This window comes from Condylostylus longicornis, unplaced genomic scaffold, assembly GCF_029603195.1.
Source record: "Condylostylus longicornis isolate FDR11 unplaced genomic scaffold, ASM2960319v2 ptg000084l, whole genome shotgun sequence".
Lineage (NCBI taxonomy): Eukaryota > Metazoa > Arthropoda > Insecta > Diptera > Dolichopodidae > Condylostylus > Condylostylus longicornis.
Genome location: NW_026578052.1, coordinates 4,309,538 through 4,334,042, shown reverse-complemented (window position 1 = coordinate 4,334,042; position 24,505 = coordinate 4,309,538). Strand labels below are relative to the sequence as shown.

The window sequence follows — 24,505 nt, the reverse complement described above, 5'->3', positions numbered from 1 at the left end:
TATATACATATATATATACATATTTTAAAAATTTCAAGAAAAAATTTTTTAACAATATTTTAATCGCTCTCACTGTTATAATTTTTGTAGTTTTATTTCTAAACAAACATTTTGATACCTACAAAAGTTCTATATATTATTATACATAAAACGGCAAGTCACATAATATTATGCAATATTCTTAATTGTAAAATTTTTTTAATCAACAAATTATTAAATTCCATAACGTAAGCACTTTTTTTTATCAATAAATGTCAACACTTTACGCGCATCATAAATGACATAAAAAATAAATCGGAAACATATCATATCATGTTTGATTTTGAAAATTTCAAAATAATTAAGATCATTTTGAATTTTAATTTTCCAAGCAAAGGAACGAGAATAGAATTGAAAAAAATAAAAATTCATAACTAAATGAAAGTAGACGATTAAAACTAATCAATAGGATCATAATATTTAGTTAAAAACCTTGAAATTGAGAGCGTTTGGAACAAAAAGGTGATTTTTATTAGAATTTTTTTAAAATTAACTAAGATAATTTTCTTTGAATTGTTTTACAGCAAATTTACATTAAACCTTTTATATTTTCAAAAGGAAATATTTTTTGCAAACCAAATATGTATATTTCACAAATATTGAAGAAAAATGTTGAATATATGTAAATTAATTTCAAAGTTTAAACAATATCTTAATTTTATACATATACATATACATATACATATACATATGTACATATCTTTATATATATATATGTATATATATGTAATACTAATATAATTAATTTAATAAAAACTGCAATTTTTTCCTTATACTTATCTAATTTAATTTCTCATTTCAAATTACTAAAAGATATGTAATATTTTTTAATAATTAAACATTAAAAAAAGAACATCGTATTATATATGTAGATAAATTTTTGCGTAAAAAATTTTATTTTATGCAAATTTTGATAATAATGCAGTTTTACTTTAACTATGTCTATTAATTTTCTAAAGCAAATATTTCAATATTAAAAAATTGTTTTTATTTTAATTATATATTTCTTTTTGATCACGTATATCATAAGTGAAAATTGAAATTTTTTGAATATTGATTACAATAGAAAAAGCTTGAACAAATAAAATTTTGATATATTTTCAATTATAATATTTAAAAAATGCAAATAATAAATATGTTTTAATTTAAAAATAGCCAACGATCAACAAAAATCATTTTTTTTTCTTTTAATTTGTTTAACATTTTTATATTAAATAAATTCAATATCAAATGAGTGTATCCAAAATTTGTGCCAAAATTTTGCCATTATTTAAAAATTTTTACCTATTATAAATGTATTCCTCTATAAATTTTTTAATTAAATATTGCATTTTAAAGTTTCTAAAGCGAAATTTTGTTTTGGTCTGCTTAAATAAAGTTTTTCTAATATTTTTTGTTTTTTTTTTACCAATTATTTATTAGATCTAATAATTTATTAAATTACAAGATCTTGTTTTTATCTATTTTACATTAATATTTTTTTATTTTCAAATTTTATAAACATTTAATATAATTATTTAATATTTTGTGTTTGAAACAATAAACAGAAAATGTTTTGAAAATTTTTATTTTAATAAAAATATCATTAAATTTATTTTTTTTTGAAAATCGTTTTCAAATATTTTAATTCTATCTACGATGATATTTTAAAATAATGAAATAATTATAAATATAACATAAATATAAATTAATATAAAATTTTTTAATTTTCAATTCAATTCGATATTACATATTAGACATAATATGTGTATTTAGTATAAAATTTTAAACGTCATTATAAATAACAATTTTCCTTAAAGCTTTTTTTCTACATATAATATATATATATTTATATATATATATACATATATATGGATGTATTTTTATATATCGACCGTTCAATTTTAATATTAATTAGAATTATTAATTTTTGATAAAATTTTTGTTTTATTGCACTATAAAATTGATAAAAGGAAAAAAACTGCGTATTTTAATAGAAGTAAATCAATATTTATTTCATTTCTTTATTTAAAAAATATTAATTACAATAATAAAAAATAATCAATACAATAAAGCACTACCTACCAAGGCAATCGGGTCCAAAATAAATCAATATAATCTACATTTTGTTCGAAAAAATGAGAAAAACAAATTGTTTCGGATTAATTTTATCCATTTCGGATTAATCTTATTCCTGTAAGGTGGTATTAAATAAAGTGAAATAGTTATTTATTCCTGGAAATTATAAAGTCACTTACAATTAGAATCAAGCCGGTACGATATGAGTATTTTATATATTTTTACAAAATATGCGAATTTATTATTATATTTTGTTTTTTTTTTTTTTTTCAAATGAGTGTATACATATTTATAAGTATGTTATAAAATTGAAAATAAATCAAAGATGTAACAATTACTGAGTAAAAGAATTTATTTACTAATATTATTTTCCATATCTCATATATACGAATAAAATAATATAATATTTAAATATTGGCAAGAAATATGATTTAAAATTATTAGTATTATATATTTGCAAAATTTATAAAAATCAATATTAAATTAAAATTTATTTTGAGTATTTATATCTGTATATACCATTTTTAATTATTACCAAATTATAAATTTAAGTAATTTAAATTTTATTAAATTTTATTTTTCTATTTTAGGTTTGTATTCAAATTAGGAAAAGCAACATATTTAATTTTATTGTGGAAATATTTTATTATTTTGTTTGGAAATTCAAAGATTTTTGGAATAAACATTACAATTTAAGATAAATTTAAGATATGAAGGGTTATTCAGAAACAACTAAAATGAAAATTTCTTCATTTCAAAACTTTTTAAATTTAATTATTTTCTTTTCAACAATGTACCATGCAGAATTATATTGGTTTGTGTTTAATTTATTAAATAAAAATAAAAAATATTAATTTATTTAATTCTTATGAAATATTTGTTATATTTTTAATAATATGATTTATTTATATTTTTGTTTATTGTTTTTTAAGTTAATCAAAATTTTATGCAATTTTATTAAATATTTTAAGATTAAAGATTTATTTAATATGAATTTTAAATTTAATTTTTAAAAAGATCCTTTTTTTTTTAACTTGCTTTTAGTTTTTTGGTCTGAGAATGTAATTTTTGTATTTTTATATAATTTTAAAAGTAGATAGTGGCTACTATACTTATATATTTTTATAGATATACATAATATATATATATATATGTATATTATAATAATATTAATACTTTTACTTAGTCTTTGTTATCCTCTTTTATTATTTTCAGTTGATATTTTAATTGTTAAAAATGTTAATTCTCTTATATTTGTATGTATATATATTTTAATTTATATTGAAAAATCCTAAATAGTTTTGTAAAAAAATTGTTATGAATTTTTCATTTTTTTTTTTTTTGCATTTTAATATTTATTTAATTTTTTTTTTTAATTTTTTATTTTATTTATTATACATGAAAATCTATATAGGTTATAATAATACATATTCTTAATTTAATTTTAATTCATATTATCAAAGTTTATATGAAAATTTTAATTGAATCACTGTTTTGTTTTTTTTTTTAATTATTCAAATTGAATTTTTCAAATACAATATTTTGTAATAATATGTATGCATTTGTATATATATTATATAATATTATATGCATATACATTATTATATGTATGTAATGTATAAAAGTAATCGAAAATTAAAGTTTACAAAAATTTTGATAGAAAAGAAAATTAATTTACTTATGTTTTTAAAATAATTTAAATCAAATTAATTTGAAAAATAGTATTTTCTTGTTTGTTTATATAACAAATTTTAAAATTTTCATTAGGTTTATTTTTTTTATTAAATTTTTTATGAAATTAATTGGCATTCAATTTATTATTTATATAAAAAAATATGAAAAAATCGAAATATGTAATTTGTTCTGATAACTGAAATATTCTATGTTTAATAATGATTTCCAATTAATTTTGTTTTATAACATCTTATTAATATCAAATTAAATTTAAAAGAATCATTAAAATTATTAAAACAGAAAAACCAAAGCTATATATTTATTTAAATAATGAAAAAAATACCTATATGTTTGGAAATTGATAATAATCTTACTAAAAACTTCATTAAATTTTAATCAAAATGTTAAATTGTATCTCAGTTAAAATTAAATTTAACTAAAATGAAATTAAATTCAAATTAAATATATAATAGTATCAATAATTTAGGATTTAATAGAACATAATTAGAATATAATAAGAATATATTCTAAAACATATAAAGATTTAAAAAAAAATTTAATAAAGCAATTTTAATAACTTGACCTTGTATATTATTTATTTATCAATTATCAGTTCGATAATTGAGAATCAAGGTACAAAACTAAAAAAAAAAAAAATAAATAAATTAAATTTTTATTTAAAATAAATAAATTAATAAAAATTATATTAATATTAACATAAATATAAATACGCGTGTATATTGTAATAAATATATAAAAAATTTTACTTTTATAATATAAAATTTTTTTTGTTAACCTATAATTTTATAATTAATTTAATAATAATAATTGATACAAGTTTTTTTTAATTGTTGTTTTTATATAAATGATTTTTGATATAATTGTTTTTCTATTTAATTTTTCTTTTAATAATCAAATATAGTCGTTGCACGATATAATTTTTTTTTTTTTTGATATCTTTTTATATATTTTTTTTAATAATAAATTTCAACTAATTTTTTTTTGCTTCTTAAAACTATATTTCATGTATATATATATAAATATTCCGTTTGTTTTCATCTTTTAATTAAAATTTTTAAACAATTTTGCGTTTTTTTTTTTAATTATTTTATTTTATTAATTATTTAATTAAATCATGAATTTATAGAAAAAACTTAATAAATATAATTTTAGTTTGATATTAATTTTTTTCAATTATTAAAAATCTATATGATTTTTGAATATATTTTTATATAATAATAATAATAATAATGATAATCGATAATAAATTGTATGTAAGTTTCATTTGATAATTTTTTAATTTAAAAAAAAAAAATCTGATTTTTTTTTTGTTTTCGTTATTTTTTTTTTAAATAATATTAATTATTGATCACTAAAATGTTCGCTCTTTATTTTTATTAATTCTACTGCGTTTTTTAAAACCACCCATTTGTTTTAAAAGCTGAGAATTTTCATCATCGATTTCACTTTGAGGGTCCCAAAGTCTTAAACGTTTTGGAATATACAAAAGGCCAATAAGTGTGATTGCTGAAAAAAAAAAATGATTTTTTTTTTTAAAGATTTTTAATTTTTTTTTGTTAAATATTTAATATGAAAGAGTAAAGCAGTAAATCAAAATTAAGATCTAACGTTTGACTAATATTATTTAGTAGTTCTAAAATATGCAAAATGAATTTATAGAAATATGTACATATGTTAAAATTAAATATTTATATACTTACTATTAAGTACACACGGAAAAATCACATAAAAATTTAAAGTGCTAGAGCGAAAGTACAAGGCCTCACTGGAGTAAAGCACCATTGTCAAAGCTAAAGCACATCCTCCCATACTAACCACACTATAAATATAAAAAAAAAGATTATTTTGTTTATTGTTTCGTTTAAATTTTAATTTTTCTTAAATTTTAAATATAACCTGACATTTACTTAACATGTGGCATAACACTTAGCATTCAAAAGAGAATACACATTTCATTTTTGAAAAATCATTTTTGTATTTAACATTAATTTGAAGAATATAATAGTTTATGTAATATTTAATAGTTATATGTAATAAATACTTAATCTATAATACACATAGCAAAATTTTCTTCATTCCCGCACGTTCTAAGATATTAAATTTCATGTAGGAAAAAATATATTTTAAAAAAATCAACTTATAACTTGTGATTACTGAATTGTGCATGGTGGTTCAGTATTAGTTCATTTTTGAAAGCGTGGTATAATTAAGTTATGTGAATAATTAAAGTATTTTTTTTTTATTCTAAAATATTTAGAAATCAAATGAAAAAATTTTTAAACAATAAAGTTTTCGCATTCTAATAAATATAAATTAATCATGAACCTCGAATTTACAGAAGGCCCAAAATGTTATACCAAATTATTTATAATTTTTTTACTTTAAGTCTTTAATAGGATTTTAATTCTAATGTTTTAAATAGCTACAAATAAAAAATTCGTAAATCGCTAAGTTTTGTATTACAATATACAAAAAGATAGCTATAAAAGTAAAAATGTTGATTTTATATTTTTTATATATATTTATACATGTATATGTATATACTTACGGCTTATAATGTATGTATAGAGTGCAATGCACTAAGGCCAATGCTTTTAATACACAGTACATTCCTATTATTCTAGATATTGTATAATCACCTGAAAAAAAATAAAAAAAAAATTTAAAATCAGCCTAAATTATTCTTAACGTTTAAAACGAAAAAAACAAAATAAATAAAAAGGAATTGGAGCATTCATAATTATTAGAGATTATTAATATATATATACAATATACTTTATATATATATATGTATGAATATATATTATATATCATTGAATGAAATTAGTGAATCCATCAAAAGACAATAATTATCATAGTTTTAATATTTAAATTGAAATTTGTATACATTTTTTGTTTTAACAAAAAAAAAAAACTCAGCGTTTTTGATCTTTTTTATATTATACAAAAGAATTAAATCAGTAAAAATGGCATACATATTTTGTATAGTATAGAATTTTATTAAACTAAGCGAAAGCAAAATTGAATTAAAAGAAGAAGAAAGAAAATTGGCCATAAAATAATTAGAATTGGAGTAGCGTAGCTATATGTCATTTGATGTAGTAAATATAGTAACTATTTTTTTAAGTACATACATATACATACATATAAGTTGTTGATTAGAATTTGAAAAGTTATTTATTATAATAAAAAAAATATAACGCTATACTGATAATGTGATATATATGCAATATATATCACGTTATCATTTCGATATATGCAATATATCATATCGTTTTGCATTATCGCTGACTCGATATGCAATATATATCATATTATTATGACAGTTATATAAAAATTGCGTGTATTTTAAATTCATAGCTTGGTGTTCATTTTTGCATCCCAGTAAATAATTTTTAAAAATACAATAAGAAATTTAAATAAAATTTTATGAGCTCTTTCATAAATGTAGTATATCGTGATATTATATAGTGAAAACTGCGTTACATTTGTGTTCATAAACAATAATAAAAATTGCTAACGCAATTTGTTTATAATTTTTCGCAATATAGCGAAATAAGTATGAATTTCGCGCAGTTAAATCATATGAACTTTTATTTTATAGAATTATTATATGCATTTTATAGAATAGTTAATATATGTTGCAAATTCATCGCGTTGTTTTTGCAGTATTGCGTTTCGCAGTATTGTATCTATGCAAACCTCTTATATATTTAATTCTTTTTCGCTATAATATCACGATTTTTTCCATTTACGAAATACAATAACATTTTATCAATTACTAAAGTATGCTAGATTTTAATTTAGGTAATAAATATATAATTACATAGTATATGTATATATGAATTTATATTAATTATTAGAATATAAAAGAAAAAAATATACAAAAATGCTTACCTTCTATAAATTGTGTATCGGTATGGTCCCCTAAAAAACTTCTTTTTTCGATATAACTACGAAATGCTGTCCCAAGATCCATGAATGCAACAAATGCTATCCAACCTCGAAACGCGTATAACAGTTTTCTATCCATTTCGCCAGTTTTACGCCGAAATTTATCAATTTTTGTATAATATATAGGGGCGGTTTATATAGAAAAATTTTTATAAGACCAAATTTAAAATTCCAAAGTCTTTTATTTTATTGCTTTCCTTGTTAAAATTTATTGAAATTTTTTTACGTGAAATTTAATTTTAGTGTTTCTTTAAATACCAGTAAAAATCTTTATTTTTCAAAGTAAATAAAATTCTAATTGTTTATCTATACGTACAGGTTAAAAAAATTGTAAGGATATGTGAAATTTACTTTATTTATATCCTTTTTTTTTGTTGTTGCTTAAAATATATACTTTATTACCTTTGCCTATTTATTTTTTCAATAGAGATTTTTTAGTATATTTTTTTTTTGTTCTTTCAATCTTTAACACACACACACACAGTTGAACAATCGCTCTTAACCCGATTCTTTTGTGGAGAGAAAATATTATATGGAAAAAGAAAAATAACAACAGCCAAACAAAAAAGAGTAAATTGTCTTTTTCGTTTTAATCTAAAATGAAAGCTTCTCTTTCTTTTTGTCAAAAAAAAAATTTAGCGTTCTCTTTGTTATTTGTTTTTTTTTTCTACTTTACTGCGATGAATGTTATTGTTGTTTATTTAGTTTTTATCTGGTTTTGTTGAATAATTTATGATTTTGACTGCTCTTTTTTTTTTAGTTTTTTTGTATTTTTGATTCGGAACACACTCAGGGAAACATTTAATATGATTACGATACCAGAACAAAAAACGATCCTTAGAGTAGACGAAGAGAACAAAATGTTAGGCACATACAGGTATTTTTCAATGCAGAAAAAAAAAAGATTTTTATAATCTTTCCAATGTAATGTAGACCACTTCGGGGCGCAACTTTATTTCATACTGCAATGTTTCAGATTATCAATCGTCTGTAAAATAAAAGAAAATGCAAAAATTTATTTTAAAGAATTACACACATATTTGTTGAAATGTAAGTAAAAAAAATTTTAATGTTTTTATTATTTAGAAACGGTCTAGGATTAAAAATGTTCTCTTAAATTAATAATGTTCTACTTTCCCATATAAGATAATTGTAGAATACAAAAATTATTATTTTCATTTTTGGCACAAATTTAGGTTAGATTACTTACAGTAATAATAATTTCAGGTATTCTGATTTTTTTTTTTTTTTTTTTGGAAAATAATGGGTTGTACATTATTGTCTTGTATATAAAAGAAAAAAAATTATTTGGAAAATTTCCTATTTCATTGTCATAATCCAAACGTTTTACTTTATTTTTGTTTATTGTGTATAAACAAAGCGTTATTGTATACAAGCTTTTAGCTTAGTAAGTAATTTATTATTCTGTAAATAAAAATTGAGTTGCATAAGGTATAAACAAATTAACGTAAATTATGATATAAGAATGTTTCCAAAAAAAAAAAAACATTCGTAAAATAAATTAGATTTCTTAGTCTCACTTAAATAAAACAAAGCTATTTCCAAAAGATAAAATTACATCCTGATTACAAATATCTGCACCACTGACTATAAAATACTGTAAGACTTAGATTGTAAAAGTTAGGTGACATGTTGTATTGCCAGCCGGGACTTATCCTATGAAATCTTATATTTCAAGAATATACCCTAATTATTTTTTTAAAAATAGTCAAAAACCTACATTCCAGTTCTATAATCTTGGCATATTCCGAAAGTCGATCAAACCGTCTCGTCCTCCAAGTAAAATCAGGTATAAATTTCTGTGAAAATCGATTTAGCCGACCTTGAAATTCAGATTTGTACAGACAGACATGTTACTGTCGGTAGACGAATGGATAGACCGGCAAACATATCTCTGAAAATATTTTATTTATACGCTTCTCTAGCATGAAAAAATGCATTCCCGATGAAAATTCGACACATAACCTTATTGTAGGCAATGCAGTAGGTTCCAGATATGTACATAAAATAATAAAATTTTGCGAAAACACGTTTATTTTTCTCTTTTAAGTTTTTTTTTACTTGGAATGCACTTGACTTGAAAATTTATTTTTATTTTATTTTAAAAACTTTAACAAAAATATTCTCAAGAGATTATGGAATTTATGAATAATATTAAAATTGAATTAATTTGAATTCTTGTTGCAGAATGCATTTTGGAAATTTTCTCATTTTATTTTTGAAATTTATAGAAAATTTCAAATATTTTCTATGAGTTTTCTTTTTTTTTTTTTATTATTTACCAGATGCATTTTGGGGAATTGTTGTAAGTACAAAAAATTTATTTATGAATCACACTTTTTTCTTTTTATATTCGAAAAATATTTTTAAATGTTGAATTTTATAAAAAATATAAATTTAATTAAAGTTTTGTAAGCAAACAATTTTTTAAAATTTATTAAATACTAGTGAATTTTATTTAAAGGTGAAAATTTTAATGCAGAAGAAAGGCCGTGATAAAAATTAATTTACACTTGAAATTGAAAAAAATTAAAAAATCGAACAGTATGCTTTACAACACTGAAATGCCTGCTTCATGTATTTAATTAACAATCCTAATGCCTGACGTACATGTCAAATCAAAATGGTATCCTTAAGCTAAAAATAATTTCAGTATTCAAAATCATTTTTAATATTCTAATTTTTTTTCTCAATTTTCTCATAATTTTTTAATAATTATTTAATGTAGCAGTTTAATCAATATACGCCTGATTACAAATTAAAATTGACTTAAAATTGTTGTTGTGCCGATTTCTTTTGTTTTCGTTTTCGTCATTCCTTTTAATAATCTTTTATGACGTGAAATTAATTTTCTCTCCAATTTAGCTATAATTTGTCATTTATTTTTTCTCTCATTTTCTCTTCTTTGATTTTATTTTCATATTGACGTGAAAAATGATGGAATTTTATTTTTACATTAGTTAAAAATAAGAGTTATTCAAATGCCAAAAATGAAATAGTAAAATAAAAACGAAAATTTATTTTTCAGACCACATTGAATAAAATAATGGAAATGATGCCTGGTTGTCTGACGAACTTTTCGAGGAAAACCTTTAATTGCCTTACCTATTATTAGACGAAAAAAGGGCATGGGAGGAACAAATAAACGAGCAACTTATTAAAGTTAGCAGAATAGCAAGGATATTTAAAATAATCAGCGGGGGTGCCCCACATAAAATTATTAAGATGTTTGGCAGTATTTCAATATGTTCCACTCAACAATAACATGTGCCATTCATAAAACCCACCGTGCCATCTAGAAGGAAACGGACATTAACTCTAGAGGTGAGTCATTATTTGAACTTCATATTAGTAGCTATTTTACTGTAACTAATGCGGGTAATAAGCCAACTTTTGTAAATAAAATTCGGGAGACGGATTAACCATTTCTCAGTAAGTTTGACATATGTCGGATGAACGATTTATTTCGAATAGCAGACATATCGAATTTAAGGTGTTGATTGAACAATTGACGCCTGTTCAAAACAAAAAAGATCTTAAGGAACGTTTTGGAACCGCTCTTAGAGTGGAGGAATAATCGTCAGTATGACCTAAGGAAACACCAAGTATTGTAGAGAACAAACCTTCGAAAACTTCTTCGTATTTTATCAACTGTAACTCAGTTGGTACAGTGTCCATCTAATAGGTAGGACATTAATTCAAGCACATTTTGAGGAGAGCAACATTTTTTACCCTGGCTATTAATTAATTCCTTTGATTATTTCATCAATCTCTTCTACAGTTTTATAGGGAAATATAAAACGATTATGAAATAATTTCCATTACTAATAATTGTTTTAAGCTAGAAGTTACTAATACAGACACACTTTTCATTGTAATAAATACAGTTTTGAATTTATTTGTATTTCATGTCGAATTTTAAAACTTTCTTATATTGCTTTTCTTGTTCTAAAAATTTCTCTTTAGATATCATAATTATTCTTTTAAAAAACATAAAAATACAAAAAAAAAATTCGAAAAATTCTTAAAATATTCTAGACAAGTATCGTAAATAAGCATGTAATTTAAAAAGAAAACACTTAAATAATTTTAGGCAAGTATAGCTAGCTGGATATCAAAGAATTGAGTAAAAGAATAAAAGTATAATCCGATATTTCAACAATAAAGTTTTCTTCTTTATTGTACTTTTGTGTATAAGAGCAACGAGCTAACATCTCGTTAACATTTTTATAGAGCTAAAGAGCAAAACGTGAATATTAAGTACATATAAACTTATGCAAAACATTATAGATAGGGCTTCGATTTTCATGTCATGAAAAAAAAAGTTTTTGATAGCATTTTCAATAAATCATCAACAGTACATACAAATAAATATAATTTTAAATAAAAGTGATGAGATATTGCATAGGATTTGTGTTATATTTATAGTGTAAGTCTGAATATACGCACATATGTACATAAATATATACAAATTTCATTTCCTTTTTAAAATTGCTGACTTCAAAATTTTAAAAATTTTATTCAAATGTCGAATGAGAATTGAATTTTTTATTAAAACTGACTAAAAAAAGTGAACGCGTTTATGGAATTTTAAAAATGAATAGTAGCTAGTACTACAGAAAATAATCTCAGAATTTGATTTAAGATTATTGCTTAAATCTTGCCTTTTTTTTCTAAAAATTCAATTAGCATGCAATTTCTGTAGCAAGTTTTATACATTATTCGTTTTTCCTTTTTTAAAAGATCCTCCAAATGTAGTAATTTGAAAACTTTTATATTTTTGAAATTGAAAAACTATGGCCTTCTACCATATATAAAATCGCTCCAGAAAATCACAATATTCTATAAGAAAAAATCGAATCGAAAAAAAAAAATCTGATATGGTCGGCACATAGCCAACCGCAATGTATATTGTCTAGATTAGTGAAAGAGTTACAGAAGCTTATTAAAAGCTTGCTTATTTAACACACTTTTCCAGGTATGTTAGATAAGCAAGCTTTTAGCTAACATACCTATAAAATTATAAATTTGATTCTTAGTAGAATTTCGCTTTGTGCCACTAGAATCTTCTGAAACGTTCATCAGTTAGATTTGGTAGCAAACAGAACTCAAATAATAAATTTCAAGAAATTCCAATAATTCGTTCAGTAGATAGGGTTAACAATGTAGAATCGGACCCCAGTTCGATTTTTTCTGATCTTTCCAAAAAATTTCTAGATTCATTGTTTAAACACCACGAATTTAAATATTAAGGAAACTGGTTGATTATTTCTCTTTATATACGCAAAAATGTAAATCTTAACCGCAAGAAGGCCCAGGTCGCGAGGTCTGATATATCAAAAAAGTTAACCAATCCGTGCCATAGCCAAAATAAACTAACATAACAAAATCGGTCCAGTCGAACTTGAGATACACGCGTGCACACACAAACCGACATCTCTCTAGTAGTTTATTTATACGTTTCCCTACAATGGAGGAGTGCATTCCCACCTAAAACTGAACATCCAAAATTTGGTGCCATCAAATATTGTATACAATGCGATCAATGAAAATGCAGTCGATTAAAACTATAGTTAGAAAAATAGCACATTTTTGTCTCTAATAAAACTTGTATTTATTTACATTTGGCTACGAAATAATAAAAAGAGCCGCTTTAAAAAATAATTTTCTTGCCATAATTTTAAAAATTTTGCATAATTTTAGGAGTAATTACAAATTTTGTAGGTAATTTTATAAAAATTGAAGTGTTTTACTAGCTAATATTTTCTAGTATAAGATTTGGTAAACCTTGTAATGTCGAGAAAATTAAATTTTGCAAACTATATGTACATATATAAAAACCGCTCCGAGAACAGTCAAATCAGCAACCAGATATTTGTTTATGGTTTTTTATGATAGTAGAAAAATTTTTTGATGTTTCCGTATTCACTAAACTTACAAATTAGTTAGTTACTTTTGACTCGGAAACAGCAATTTGTCTACACTTTCATTATAACAGTTTTGAAATATTACATAACATTGACAGGACGAAGTTTACATTAAAATCTTGTTTTGGAGCATTAATGCTTTACCAATGTCAAACGAACTGATAGAGTTAAATTAATAGGCACATTTTTTTTTGTCAAAATATTTTTGGAAATGTGCCAAAAACAAAAACGATCTCCTTCATGTCTAGAATATTATTTCTTTATTATAACATTCTCGTATACATATACCCATATATAGGATAATATGACCTTGATGAAGCAAAAAAAACAACAGCAACATTATTCCGCATTCTCTTGCAATTTCCTTTCTTCATTTTATATTGTTTGGAACGTTCTTTCTTCACTAAAACACCAACACAAAAGAGAAAATATCGAAAGGAAAATAAATTCGTTAGAAATGTGAATCTCTTAATGAGGTCGCGTTGAAATTTTTTTTTATTTTTTTCTTTTTATCCTTGATTATTATTATGTGAATATGCGATATTAGGGTTGGCTTTTTATTAAGCATATGTATTTCCTTTTGTATTTTTTTTTTGTATTCTGTTTTGCTTTTTCAAAAGAAAAACAAAAAAGGAAGGATTTAAATATTTTACTAAACTATTATAGCATTAAATGAAGAAAAAAAAAACTAAAACCAAGAAAAAACGACATAAAGAAAAATTACGATACAAGTGGGAATTTCACATTGAACACATTTTCGCGAAATGCCGCTGAATTAATGCGAACGAAAATATATGGTATAACATAAAATATAAATGTAGGTTACACTGTGTTTCCAAAAGTTTCGAAATGTAGATTAGAATGGAATCCGAAAGATTCCAAATAGAAACACGATTGTGTTATCAAAAACGAGTTCGTGGCTTGTTTTAAGCAAAATACAGCTCTGTTTTACCAAAATATAGATGTAACTTCAACTTGGCTTATTAAACTATACATTTTTCATAATTCGTTAGAATATATTGCAGGCTAGTTTACATTTAGATTAAGACTTCTTGTTCTGTGAGTGATCTGCTAAACTTTTTCAAAGGACTTCAATAGATTTAGGGAGACGGTTATATGGTGGAGGGATACCGATGGGTCTTCTACTGGCCTAGTGGTAGGTGACAGCGTTGAGGCTGCCGAATCTCTCTAACTAACTAAAACTTCTTGTTCTAAAATTAATGTTAATGAAAATTATAAGAATATCCGTAATTTTTTACGGATATTCAATAATTTATTTGCTCAATATTCTAACATAATATTGATTTATTGTTTAATTATTAGTTAAGTGTTGCCATAAAGAATATTTCATTCAAATACAAAATAAAAGAGAAGTAAGAAGCAGTCGTTAATCAAATGAAATTATATATTTTTCTTAATTGAAATATGTGAATGTTTGAAAATCTTATGTAGATATTGGAAATAACCGACAACAAAATGATGTTGCATAATACTGATTAAGTAATAAAAAATTTTTGTATTCTACAAGGAATATTAATAGGGTAAACTAAATTAATTGTCAGCATAAGTACAAATTTTGATTATCATTAAGAAAAATAAATTACATAAAGAATAATTATTTTCTAACACTAAATGAATTTTATTTTCAATTTATTATCTAAGAACAAAACTCTTGATAAAGCAACAAGATCTAAAATTTCTAAATCTAAATCTTCTTACACAATTTCAAAATACTAAATGAAAATGTTCGATTAGGGCTGAGACGTTCAGTTCCGAATTGCAGTTTTCAATTTTGCAACTGTTTGATTGCTTATTTGTTTTCCATAGGTTTATGATCAAGCGCGCCCACATGCAATTATATGACCGCATGCAATTAAGTAATCAAACAGTTGAATTGATGCAATAGTTTAGTTGTTTATATCATCGCACAATGATTTTACAAATAAGCAGTAGTTGCAATATTAAAAATCGCATGCCTACCTGAGTTCTTAGTCTACGAAATTTATATAATCAAACATTGCTTGTAGGATTTGTTTGATTTGAATAAATTTGTTGGATTTGAATAAAATTTTGATTGATTTAAACTAGATTTATTTTAATAGAAAAAATAGAATATTATTCAATTTTCAGCAAACCAAATTCGAGAAATTGTTGCAACTCCATATACTATTTTTGTATACATTTTTATTGTATTATGTACTCTTATACTTAAAATTTCTTGATAAAACCGTTTGTATGAGCACTTATATCATACATTATAATTGTTGAAAGTAACTTGCGGCAAATTCTAATTATAAACCAAAGTTTTTTTTCTTTTGATTTTTTTTCCTTGCCTCATACACCTCGAATGTTATTTTTTTAAACACTTTACACTTACCTTATATATAATTTACAAGTGCGTTTGTGTGTTTAAGAAAAAAAAAAGAGATAACAATACTATATTTTTTACACCTTCTTTTTTTGCTTACATTTTTATACCCTGCACTTCGTGAAGAGTATATTAACTTTTATATGGAGTTTGTAACTACTTGAAGGAGTCATCTTGGTTATGGACATCTATATATATTCTTGCTCAGCGTAAAATTCTACGTTGATTTAGACATGTCCGTCCGTCCGTTCGTCCGATCGCACGATAACTCAAAAACGAATAATGCAATCGACACCAAATTTTCACAAGTTGATTCTTTTATGCCAAGGACGAACCCTGTTGTAATTGGACCAATTCGGACAACGGGTTCGGGTAGCTGCCATACAACTCAAAGCGTTTATTTTAAATATTTGAAAAACTAATAAAGGTATTAATATGAAATTTTGTTCAATTACATTCTACATTTGCTCTAAAAATTTTAATGGGATAGGGGCACCGGTTCGGATGGCTGCCATAAAACTCCAAGAGCTAATTTTAAATATTTGGAAAAATAATCAAGTCAGATTCATGAAACTTGGCAGTCGTATGTTCAATTATAGGTCAGACATATCCGTGAAGTTTCTACAGAATGGTTTCACAGTAAATGAGAGGTACAGGGTGTAATTCGATCGGTTTATACCGACTGAAACGTTTTTACTTGTTTTTTTTTGGTTTTTATTTTTTCTTAAAAATCATGACACAATTTTTGTTTTTGTTAAAATGCTATCGCGCGTTTCGCATTTTACTCTTTCTATTCTTATTATTATTTTTAACTTTTGTCATATTTAGGTGTCATGGAAGGAATTGGTGCCAGAAATATTATTTTCTTTTATATTTTCAAACACTTTATTTTTGTATATTGTTCTGTCTGACTTTTTATATATGTAAATACGCACATAGTGGCATTGTAGGTGTATAAAAGACGATTACATACTACAAACACAAAAACGTATAGATATGTTTGCTTATACATGTAAGTATGTCAATAGAAAATAAAATTTAAGAAAAAAAAAATGTACAAGAATAATAAGTTTAAATGTCCTTTACACGCAATAAACTTTAATGTGCGACACAAGTTGTTTTTATCCTTTTTTTTTCTTTCTTTTTTTTTTCGTCTTCCTATGTAAATGCATAGGTATTACTATAAATATGTATTTTATTTTCAAGACAGTTCTGTTTTAAGTTTTGCCCTTTAAATTATAATAGAAGGAATTGAAATTAGGCCAAACACAAAAAATAAAAATTTTGTTAAATTTTGTATTGCATGTAGAAAAGCGTTGTTTGGTTGCGTGTGTGTTTTCGTATGAATTGTCTATTTAAAGATCCAAGTTTTTTTTTTTTTTGTTATTTTCTTTATTTTGCTTTATTATAATAAATGATAGTCATAATAGTATAAATGCTATGAAAATGTTTCCCCTTTAAGGGCAACCGCATTAAAAAACAATTTTTATAAAGTTGATATTTTTGATATTTTATAAGGCGGGAGAATTTTGTTTATTAACTTAACATACTGAGAGATTTTCAAAAGAATGGCAAAAGTTTATTTAAATGGTTGAATATTAAATTATTGCCAAAATTTATTTAGTTTTTTTTTCCAGTGAATTACAATAACTTTTTCGAGTGCAATTAAAGTGAATTTTTTTCAGTATTTTATGAGAATGTTTGACAGTATAGTATGCAGACAGAAGTTTCACTCTCACGATTTGACAAATGACATTTGTTTTATGTGTAGTTGAATTTCTTGAACATTTAAGATGCAATTGAAAAATGTACTAAAATTTATTCACTTTTATTATTGTATATAAAAACTAACGAATAAAGGCAGTTTTCACTTGTTAAACAATTGGAAAACAAATTAAAGGAATCATTGTGACATTTTGAAGAGAGAATTATGAAAATTGTATAAAACAATAGAAAATTAAAACAAAAGTTGGTTGAAATTATACTAGACAGACTGACTAATAAGTGTTCTCGTATATTCGCAAATATTTTGTTTAAGTGAGCGTTCATTTTTATCCTAATTATAATCTTTTGAATATGAAAATCGCGATTTTGTAAAGTGATTTTTAATTTTTTATTATTTAAATAGTTCTCTTTTGTTCTTTGAATAATGAGAGCAGTAAAAGAGTTATTTAAAATTTCTTTGTTTTTAGTTGTTAAATATCTGACATAATGACACGTTTTGGATCTGATAAAACTCAAATTCTTTGAAGGAGTTTAAAATTATTAGTCTGTTACAATAAATTACTGGAAAGGCAGAAAAAAATTTGAAAGATCTAAGCAGTTGCTTATTGTTTGTATTAGCCATTATTTCGCCAATACCTTCTACTGTTTTCATTAAGATATTGTAAATGCTGTGCTGAGTTGTGCATCAATACAGTAATACTGCAATAATTATGGTACAAAAACATTTAAAAGCCTTAAAGTATTACAGTCGCAATTGAATATTAAATGGCCATTAATATTAACCGTTACCGTTTACGTTCTTTAAGACACGTTTTTTTTTTGATATTGATATAGTTTTTCTTCTAGACAGAAAGTTGTAGAAATTTGAAATTTTAGTAGCTTCTAGATATTAATCAATAGTTTGTTTCATTAAAAGACATTTTTTTTCACTGGCATCTTGCCTACAGTTATCGCCTTTTGAATTTCATAAAATTTGATTTTTTGATGACTTAACATTTGAGTGTTTTAAAATTTCTATAAATGCAAAAGGCTAAGAATAAATGCCAAGCCATGAAAAAATATTATTTATTGAAATTCACTTACACTACCGTCCAGATAAACTACTATATTAAAGATTCTTTCAATTTTCTTTTTTTGACTCATCCTAAATGTATGCAATAAATTCTATATATTATGTTATTGAATATTTCTGTAGTAAGTAAAGTAGCTATTATATATTTTCGACAATGTTATTTTAATTTGTGAATACGTAATTATTAATCTCATAAATTAAATTAATTAATTAAAATATTTAAATTCAATTAATTACATACAAATTCAATTCATAGAAATTAGTTTTATTTATTGGATAATAAAATTAATTTCTTTGTTACTTCTGTTAATTATTAATTTCTGTTGTTATTCATTTCTGTGTTAATTACTTATAATATTTATTTTATACACTCATAATAATTACCAGCAATTATTCTAAAATTATACAAAAGTTAAATATAAAATACACTATATTAAAATCCACTGAGCCCATTTATATAATATATTTATTAAAATTATCATATAATGCGGGTCGATAAGCCTCCTTTAATTTTCTACACTATTAAATTTAAACTCGTCAAACTGAAAATTTTCCTCATTAAATCTTCATATATATTATATCATGATTGTTTTTTAATCTTAACCTTATTATATTCTTATAGTATATTATAACATATTTATAGGAGTTAACTTTTATAATGAATAAAAGGTATTCACAAAATGAAAAAAAATTCTATAAATAACTAATATAAAAGCAAAAAAATTTTTTTTTTGTACTAAATGCAATTTATGTATATAAATCAGGTTTATCATAATTTAAAAGTCAACAAAATTTTAATGGTCCATTATTATATATGTATGTAAAATATGCAGTACGTACTTGTTTTAATGTCATAATACCATTTTTAACTACACTAATATACAAAACTGTTATATGTTTGTGTATATTTTATGGTACAATATTATGATAGTTATTTTCGTATATTGTGTATACACAAGAGTCTTTTTTATTTTCGTTAAATTAAGTGCAATTATAGTTTTCACATCATAATTTCAACAACTCAAACATCAGATTTACACTTTAAATTATACTGATATGGATGTGAAAAAACTCTGCATTGAAATTTTTTGATATAGTATTTATAAGATAATCAAATATGTATATCAGAGTATATATATTCATACAAATAAATGGGTCGTAAAAAGATGGATGCATTTTGAAAAGATATTTCCAAAAATAAAAGGGAAAAAAAAGTTTACATCATTAATCTGGATAACTCTAAGATATTTTGAATCAGCAATATCGCAAATAAATTAAATAGATTACACTTAATAGATCAGCATGAAGCTAATAGATATTCAATTACGGGAAAATCGCAGAACATAATTTTCCAAAACGTTCTTTACAAACAATTCGTAAAAGTCATGAATTCCGATACTAATTCATGTTGACATCATAAATTCCATTTCATTTATAATGTTGCTAACGCAAATAATTGTCAATTTCTTTTTTTTTTCGCATTATTTCATATCTTACTGCATTTTGTACGAAAAAATTTTAAAACTTAGTGCTCAAAATTGCATTTGCGAAGAAAATGGGATTCACATGACTGTCAAATTGATGACATTCTAGAAAACTGCAAATAGCTTATAATAATACAAGCTATATGTGATTAAAAATATAGTTAAATCGTAAAGCATTACAATCAAAATATTATTTTTAGAATACATGGCACTAAAAATTTTATTTACAAAATCATTAAATAAAATTTTCACTTCAATAAACTTTTAAGGACATTCACATGAACACTTTTATAATGATCTTGTACATATAACGTACACATATCCAAATTTCCATTTTGTTTTTGTCTGGAATTTTAATCAAAAATACTAAAACTGTTAGGATAGAAAAAATGTATATATGCATGTACAGGGTGTCTGAAAAGTTCTCGTACTTATGGAAATAATAACTTTTCTTGATATAATTCTGGTTTTTTTTTTCAATTTGATCTCATTATTTGCATTCGTCGTGGAATTCTATCCCAAGTAGTATCTGTTAACTGTGTTTTTATTTTCTGTTAACCTAGAAATGAATCGCGATAACAAGCGCATTACTATTATAGAATTACACAGGTCAGGTAGGAAGACAGCTGAGATTGTGAGGACGACTAGTTATAAAATTATTGTCTATGATTCCATAAAACGCTACCAGGAGTTGGGAAGCACGTCGGAGTAGCACTCAAGGAAGTTTTGAGACGCGCATGGAATGAAATTACCATCGAACAGTACGCGTCCATTCTCAAAAATTTTTCAAAGCGCCTCCGTGTATCTATTACTGCAAATGGAGCAAATTTTGAGCATTTGTTGTAAATTTTTTATTGAATATTGTTATTACTACTCTAATAATCGTCTCTGACCAAGTAACAACAGTTGATTTGTTAATACATGTAGAAGTTCTATAAGCTATAAAAATATTTGAAAAAGTACAGGAACTTTTCAGATACCCTGCATATGAAGATAAAGTAGGCGCATACATGAATCTTATAAAAATTTTAAACAACTGAAGTGATATTCGTCTATTATCAGAATGTGTTAAATGTAGGATAAAAGTGGATCAGCTTTTACAATTAACATGATATATACTTTTGAGAACAAGAGGTTACGTTACATTTTTGGCCTCTTGAAAGAGAAAAGAGAGAAATGATAACAAATGTCGAACAAGATGGCTGCGAAGATGATAAAATTAAGAAAGCTGTAAATAATTCAAAAATATTGTAGGAATTTAGATACAAAATTTATAGTCGCATACGAATCAAATTAATGATTCAGATTAATGTTTTAAATATTGGCTACGGCTTCGCATCTTTTTTTTTCAATAAAGAGACGTCTTTATTTGTTTTAGATCATAATGTCAATATAGCAAAGGTAGATGCTCTCGATAAAGAATATTATAAAAAATGTTTAGCCTCGAGCTGAATGCATACGAGCTTTACCGCAGATCACATACTGCCCATTGTATGATTTCAGAAACTAGTAGTGTATTTTGTATAACACCATTTTGACGCAAACTGTACATAATTCATTATGAAAATATTTGTATAACACCTTAATACTAAAACAAATTATAAATGTAAAGTGAAAATAATTTACAAAATTTATTATTCAATTAAATTTTAAGTAAACGAATATAATGAAAATTTATTATTTGATCTTATATAACATCCCTTTGTTAAATCTTTACTTAAATTCAAAACCTTAAAGCAAACAATAGACGATCTATAAATTGCATCCTTATCTTAGATGTTTGTGTTTTCGAATATATTATATAATTTTAAATGATTTCTGGGCACATTTCCCAATTATGTAAATGCATATCATATTATGTGTACTACATTTAGCAGGTCTTTTGTTTCCTTCTTGTCGACCAATATTTATGTAAATAAAAATTAAACATTTTAATGCTAAAATATACAAAAAAAAAAAAATTTAGACCTTTTTTGATTGTTGATTTAATCTGCATAATATCTGACCAAATTTTAATGTTATTCTTTTATACAAATATATAAGTTGTAGAGTCTTTAAAAAATTTATTAACAAGTACTATGTGATTTCAAGTAAACTAATCTATTATACTTATAGCATTCTGAAATACTTTAGCATTATAAAAGGGTTCCTAAATTAATTCTTTCTCTTATTTTTCTCGCTATTGTTATACATAAATTCTACAACATTTTGGGGGTTAGTATCCGTATATATGTACAATATTATATTGTATTTATTAGAGAATTGAGCATATAAAAATATTTGAGAAAAAAAATTTATTCTTTGCATGTGAAATTTATACAATCTCAGAACATATAAAGAGAATATAATTTTGTATAACAAAACAAAAAAATCTGATGTGGTCAGCACATAACCGACCGCATTGTACATTGTCTAGTTAAGTGAAAGGATTACAGAATATCATAAAAATGTCTTTTAAATACTTCTTTTCAATTTTTAGGACACTAGTAAGCTTATAGTTAACATACCTAGAAAAATGTAAATTTGGCTCTTAGTAGAGTTTCGCTTTGTGCTACCCGAATTCCCAGAAATGCTCGCCAGTTAACCAGAACTCAAGTATTAAATTTCAAGAAATTCAATCAATTCGTTCCGTAGATATGGTGAAAAATGTAAAATCGGCCCGTAAATCCGTTTTCGAGCCCTGATCTTTACAAAAATTTGTATGTTCATTATTTTAATACGAGGAATTCAAGTATTAAATTTCAATGAAATCGGTCAATTATTTCCCTTTATATATGAAATTTCAAGTAAATCGGTTGAATACTTTCTTCAAAATGTTCAAAAATGTAAAACAGGCCCGCTAAAAAGTGCAGTTCCCGAAGCCTGATATATCCCAAAAGTTGATCAATCCGTGCCATGGTGGAAATAAACTTACATATAAAATTTTATCAAAATCGGTTCAGGAGAACTTGAGATACACGCGTGCACACACAAACCGACAGACCGACAGACCGACGGACCGACAGGTTGCTAAAATTAGTTTACTTACCCTTCCCTACTATGGAGAAGTGCATTCCCACCGAAAACTCGATATGCAAGATTTGTTGCCATCACATAACCTACCTATTGTTTATACAATACGGTCGGTAAAAAAATATGAAAACGAAAACAAAAAAAAATATTCTAAACTTTTATACTTCTAGAAAATTTTTATACTCTCTAATAATTTTCTTTGGTTTTTGTTCATATAGACAAAATATGTATGTGTTCGTATATCCGGGATATTCAATTTATTCTTGTAAAAAAAAAAAAATATTTGAACAAAACTGAAAAATCAACAATAGCTTCGTTTTTATGTTTAATCTTTTATAAGGTCATAATAGTGGTTATTATTTAACTAGATTATTAGAATGATAATAGTTATATGCAATAATCATTATATAGAGATATAAGTATGTATAAGCACGTTTTACGTTGTATAGCTAATATTGAATGACAAAAGGATAAATAAAACTAGGAAGCATAAATAAGGATGTTTCCTTTATAAGATTCGAGTAAGATATTTGGTTTTTTTTGTTGATTAAAATTTTTTGTTTGAATTCTGATCCATTGCGTGATTTTTGAGACGTGCTTGCAGAAATTTATGCAGTTAGTATTGAAAATTAATATTGGGTATTATTATGAGTGACTTTGCGTTAAGAATAATTCACTTTCTGTGATACGAGTAGGTTAGGTTAGGTTAGGTACACTATAAGAAGATACACTTTGGTGAAGTAAGCCTGTTATGATACAGCTGGATCTCTATATCCCCATTCTTCCGTGAATATCCTTGATTCCTTTATAAATCGCAGTTAATAAATGCACATTTCCAAATTAAGTATATGCATATAATATTATATGTACACGCTTAGTATCACGTTTAGATCATGAGTACAGATCTCCACATCCTCATCCTCTCGTGAACCTGCCCAAGTCTTTTATAAACCGGTTTAAATCAAGTTTTGAGAAATTAGTTATAAAAATTAAATTAAATTTAAACTTTGAAATTTCAAATGAAACAACAAGTGTTTTCTATTTTTCATATAAAACCAAAGAAAATAAAATAAAATTAATTAAAAAAAAATGAAAATTTTTATACAATATTACATTTTTTTTAAATTTTCTTAAATTTTAAAAATTTTTG

At 23.8% G+C, this 24,505-nt stretch overlaps 1 protein-coding gene across 2 annotated transcripts in view; it reads right to left on the bottom strand.

Moving 5' to 3' along the window:
• Positions 1 to 4,507: 4,507 nt before the first annotated feature.
• Positions 4,508 to 24,505, bottom strand: part of LOC129613588 (uncharacterized) — a 149,581-nt gene continuing 129,583 nt past the window's right edge. For both annotated transcript variants that reach the window (XM_055527719.1, XM_055527718.1), the window contains 4 exons: positions 7,690 to 8,734; positions 6,341 to 6,431; positions 5,493 to 5,611; positions 4,508 to 5,298 (listed from right to left, as the gene is read on the bottom strand). In XM_055527719.1, the coding sequence (XP_055383694.1) occupies positions 5,144 to 5,298; positions 5,493 to 5,611; positions 6,341 to 6,431; positions 7,690 to 7,825 (501 nt within the window). In that variant the 5' untranslated portion in view covers positions 7,826 to 8,734 and the 3' untranslated portion in view covers positions 4,508 to 5,143. The remainder of the gene's footprint in view (positions 5,299 to 5,492; positions 5,612 to 6,340; positions 6,432 to 7,689; positions 8,735 to 24,505) is intronic.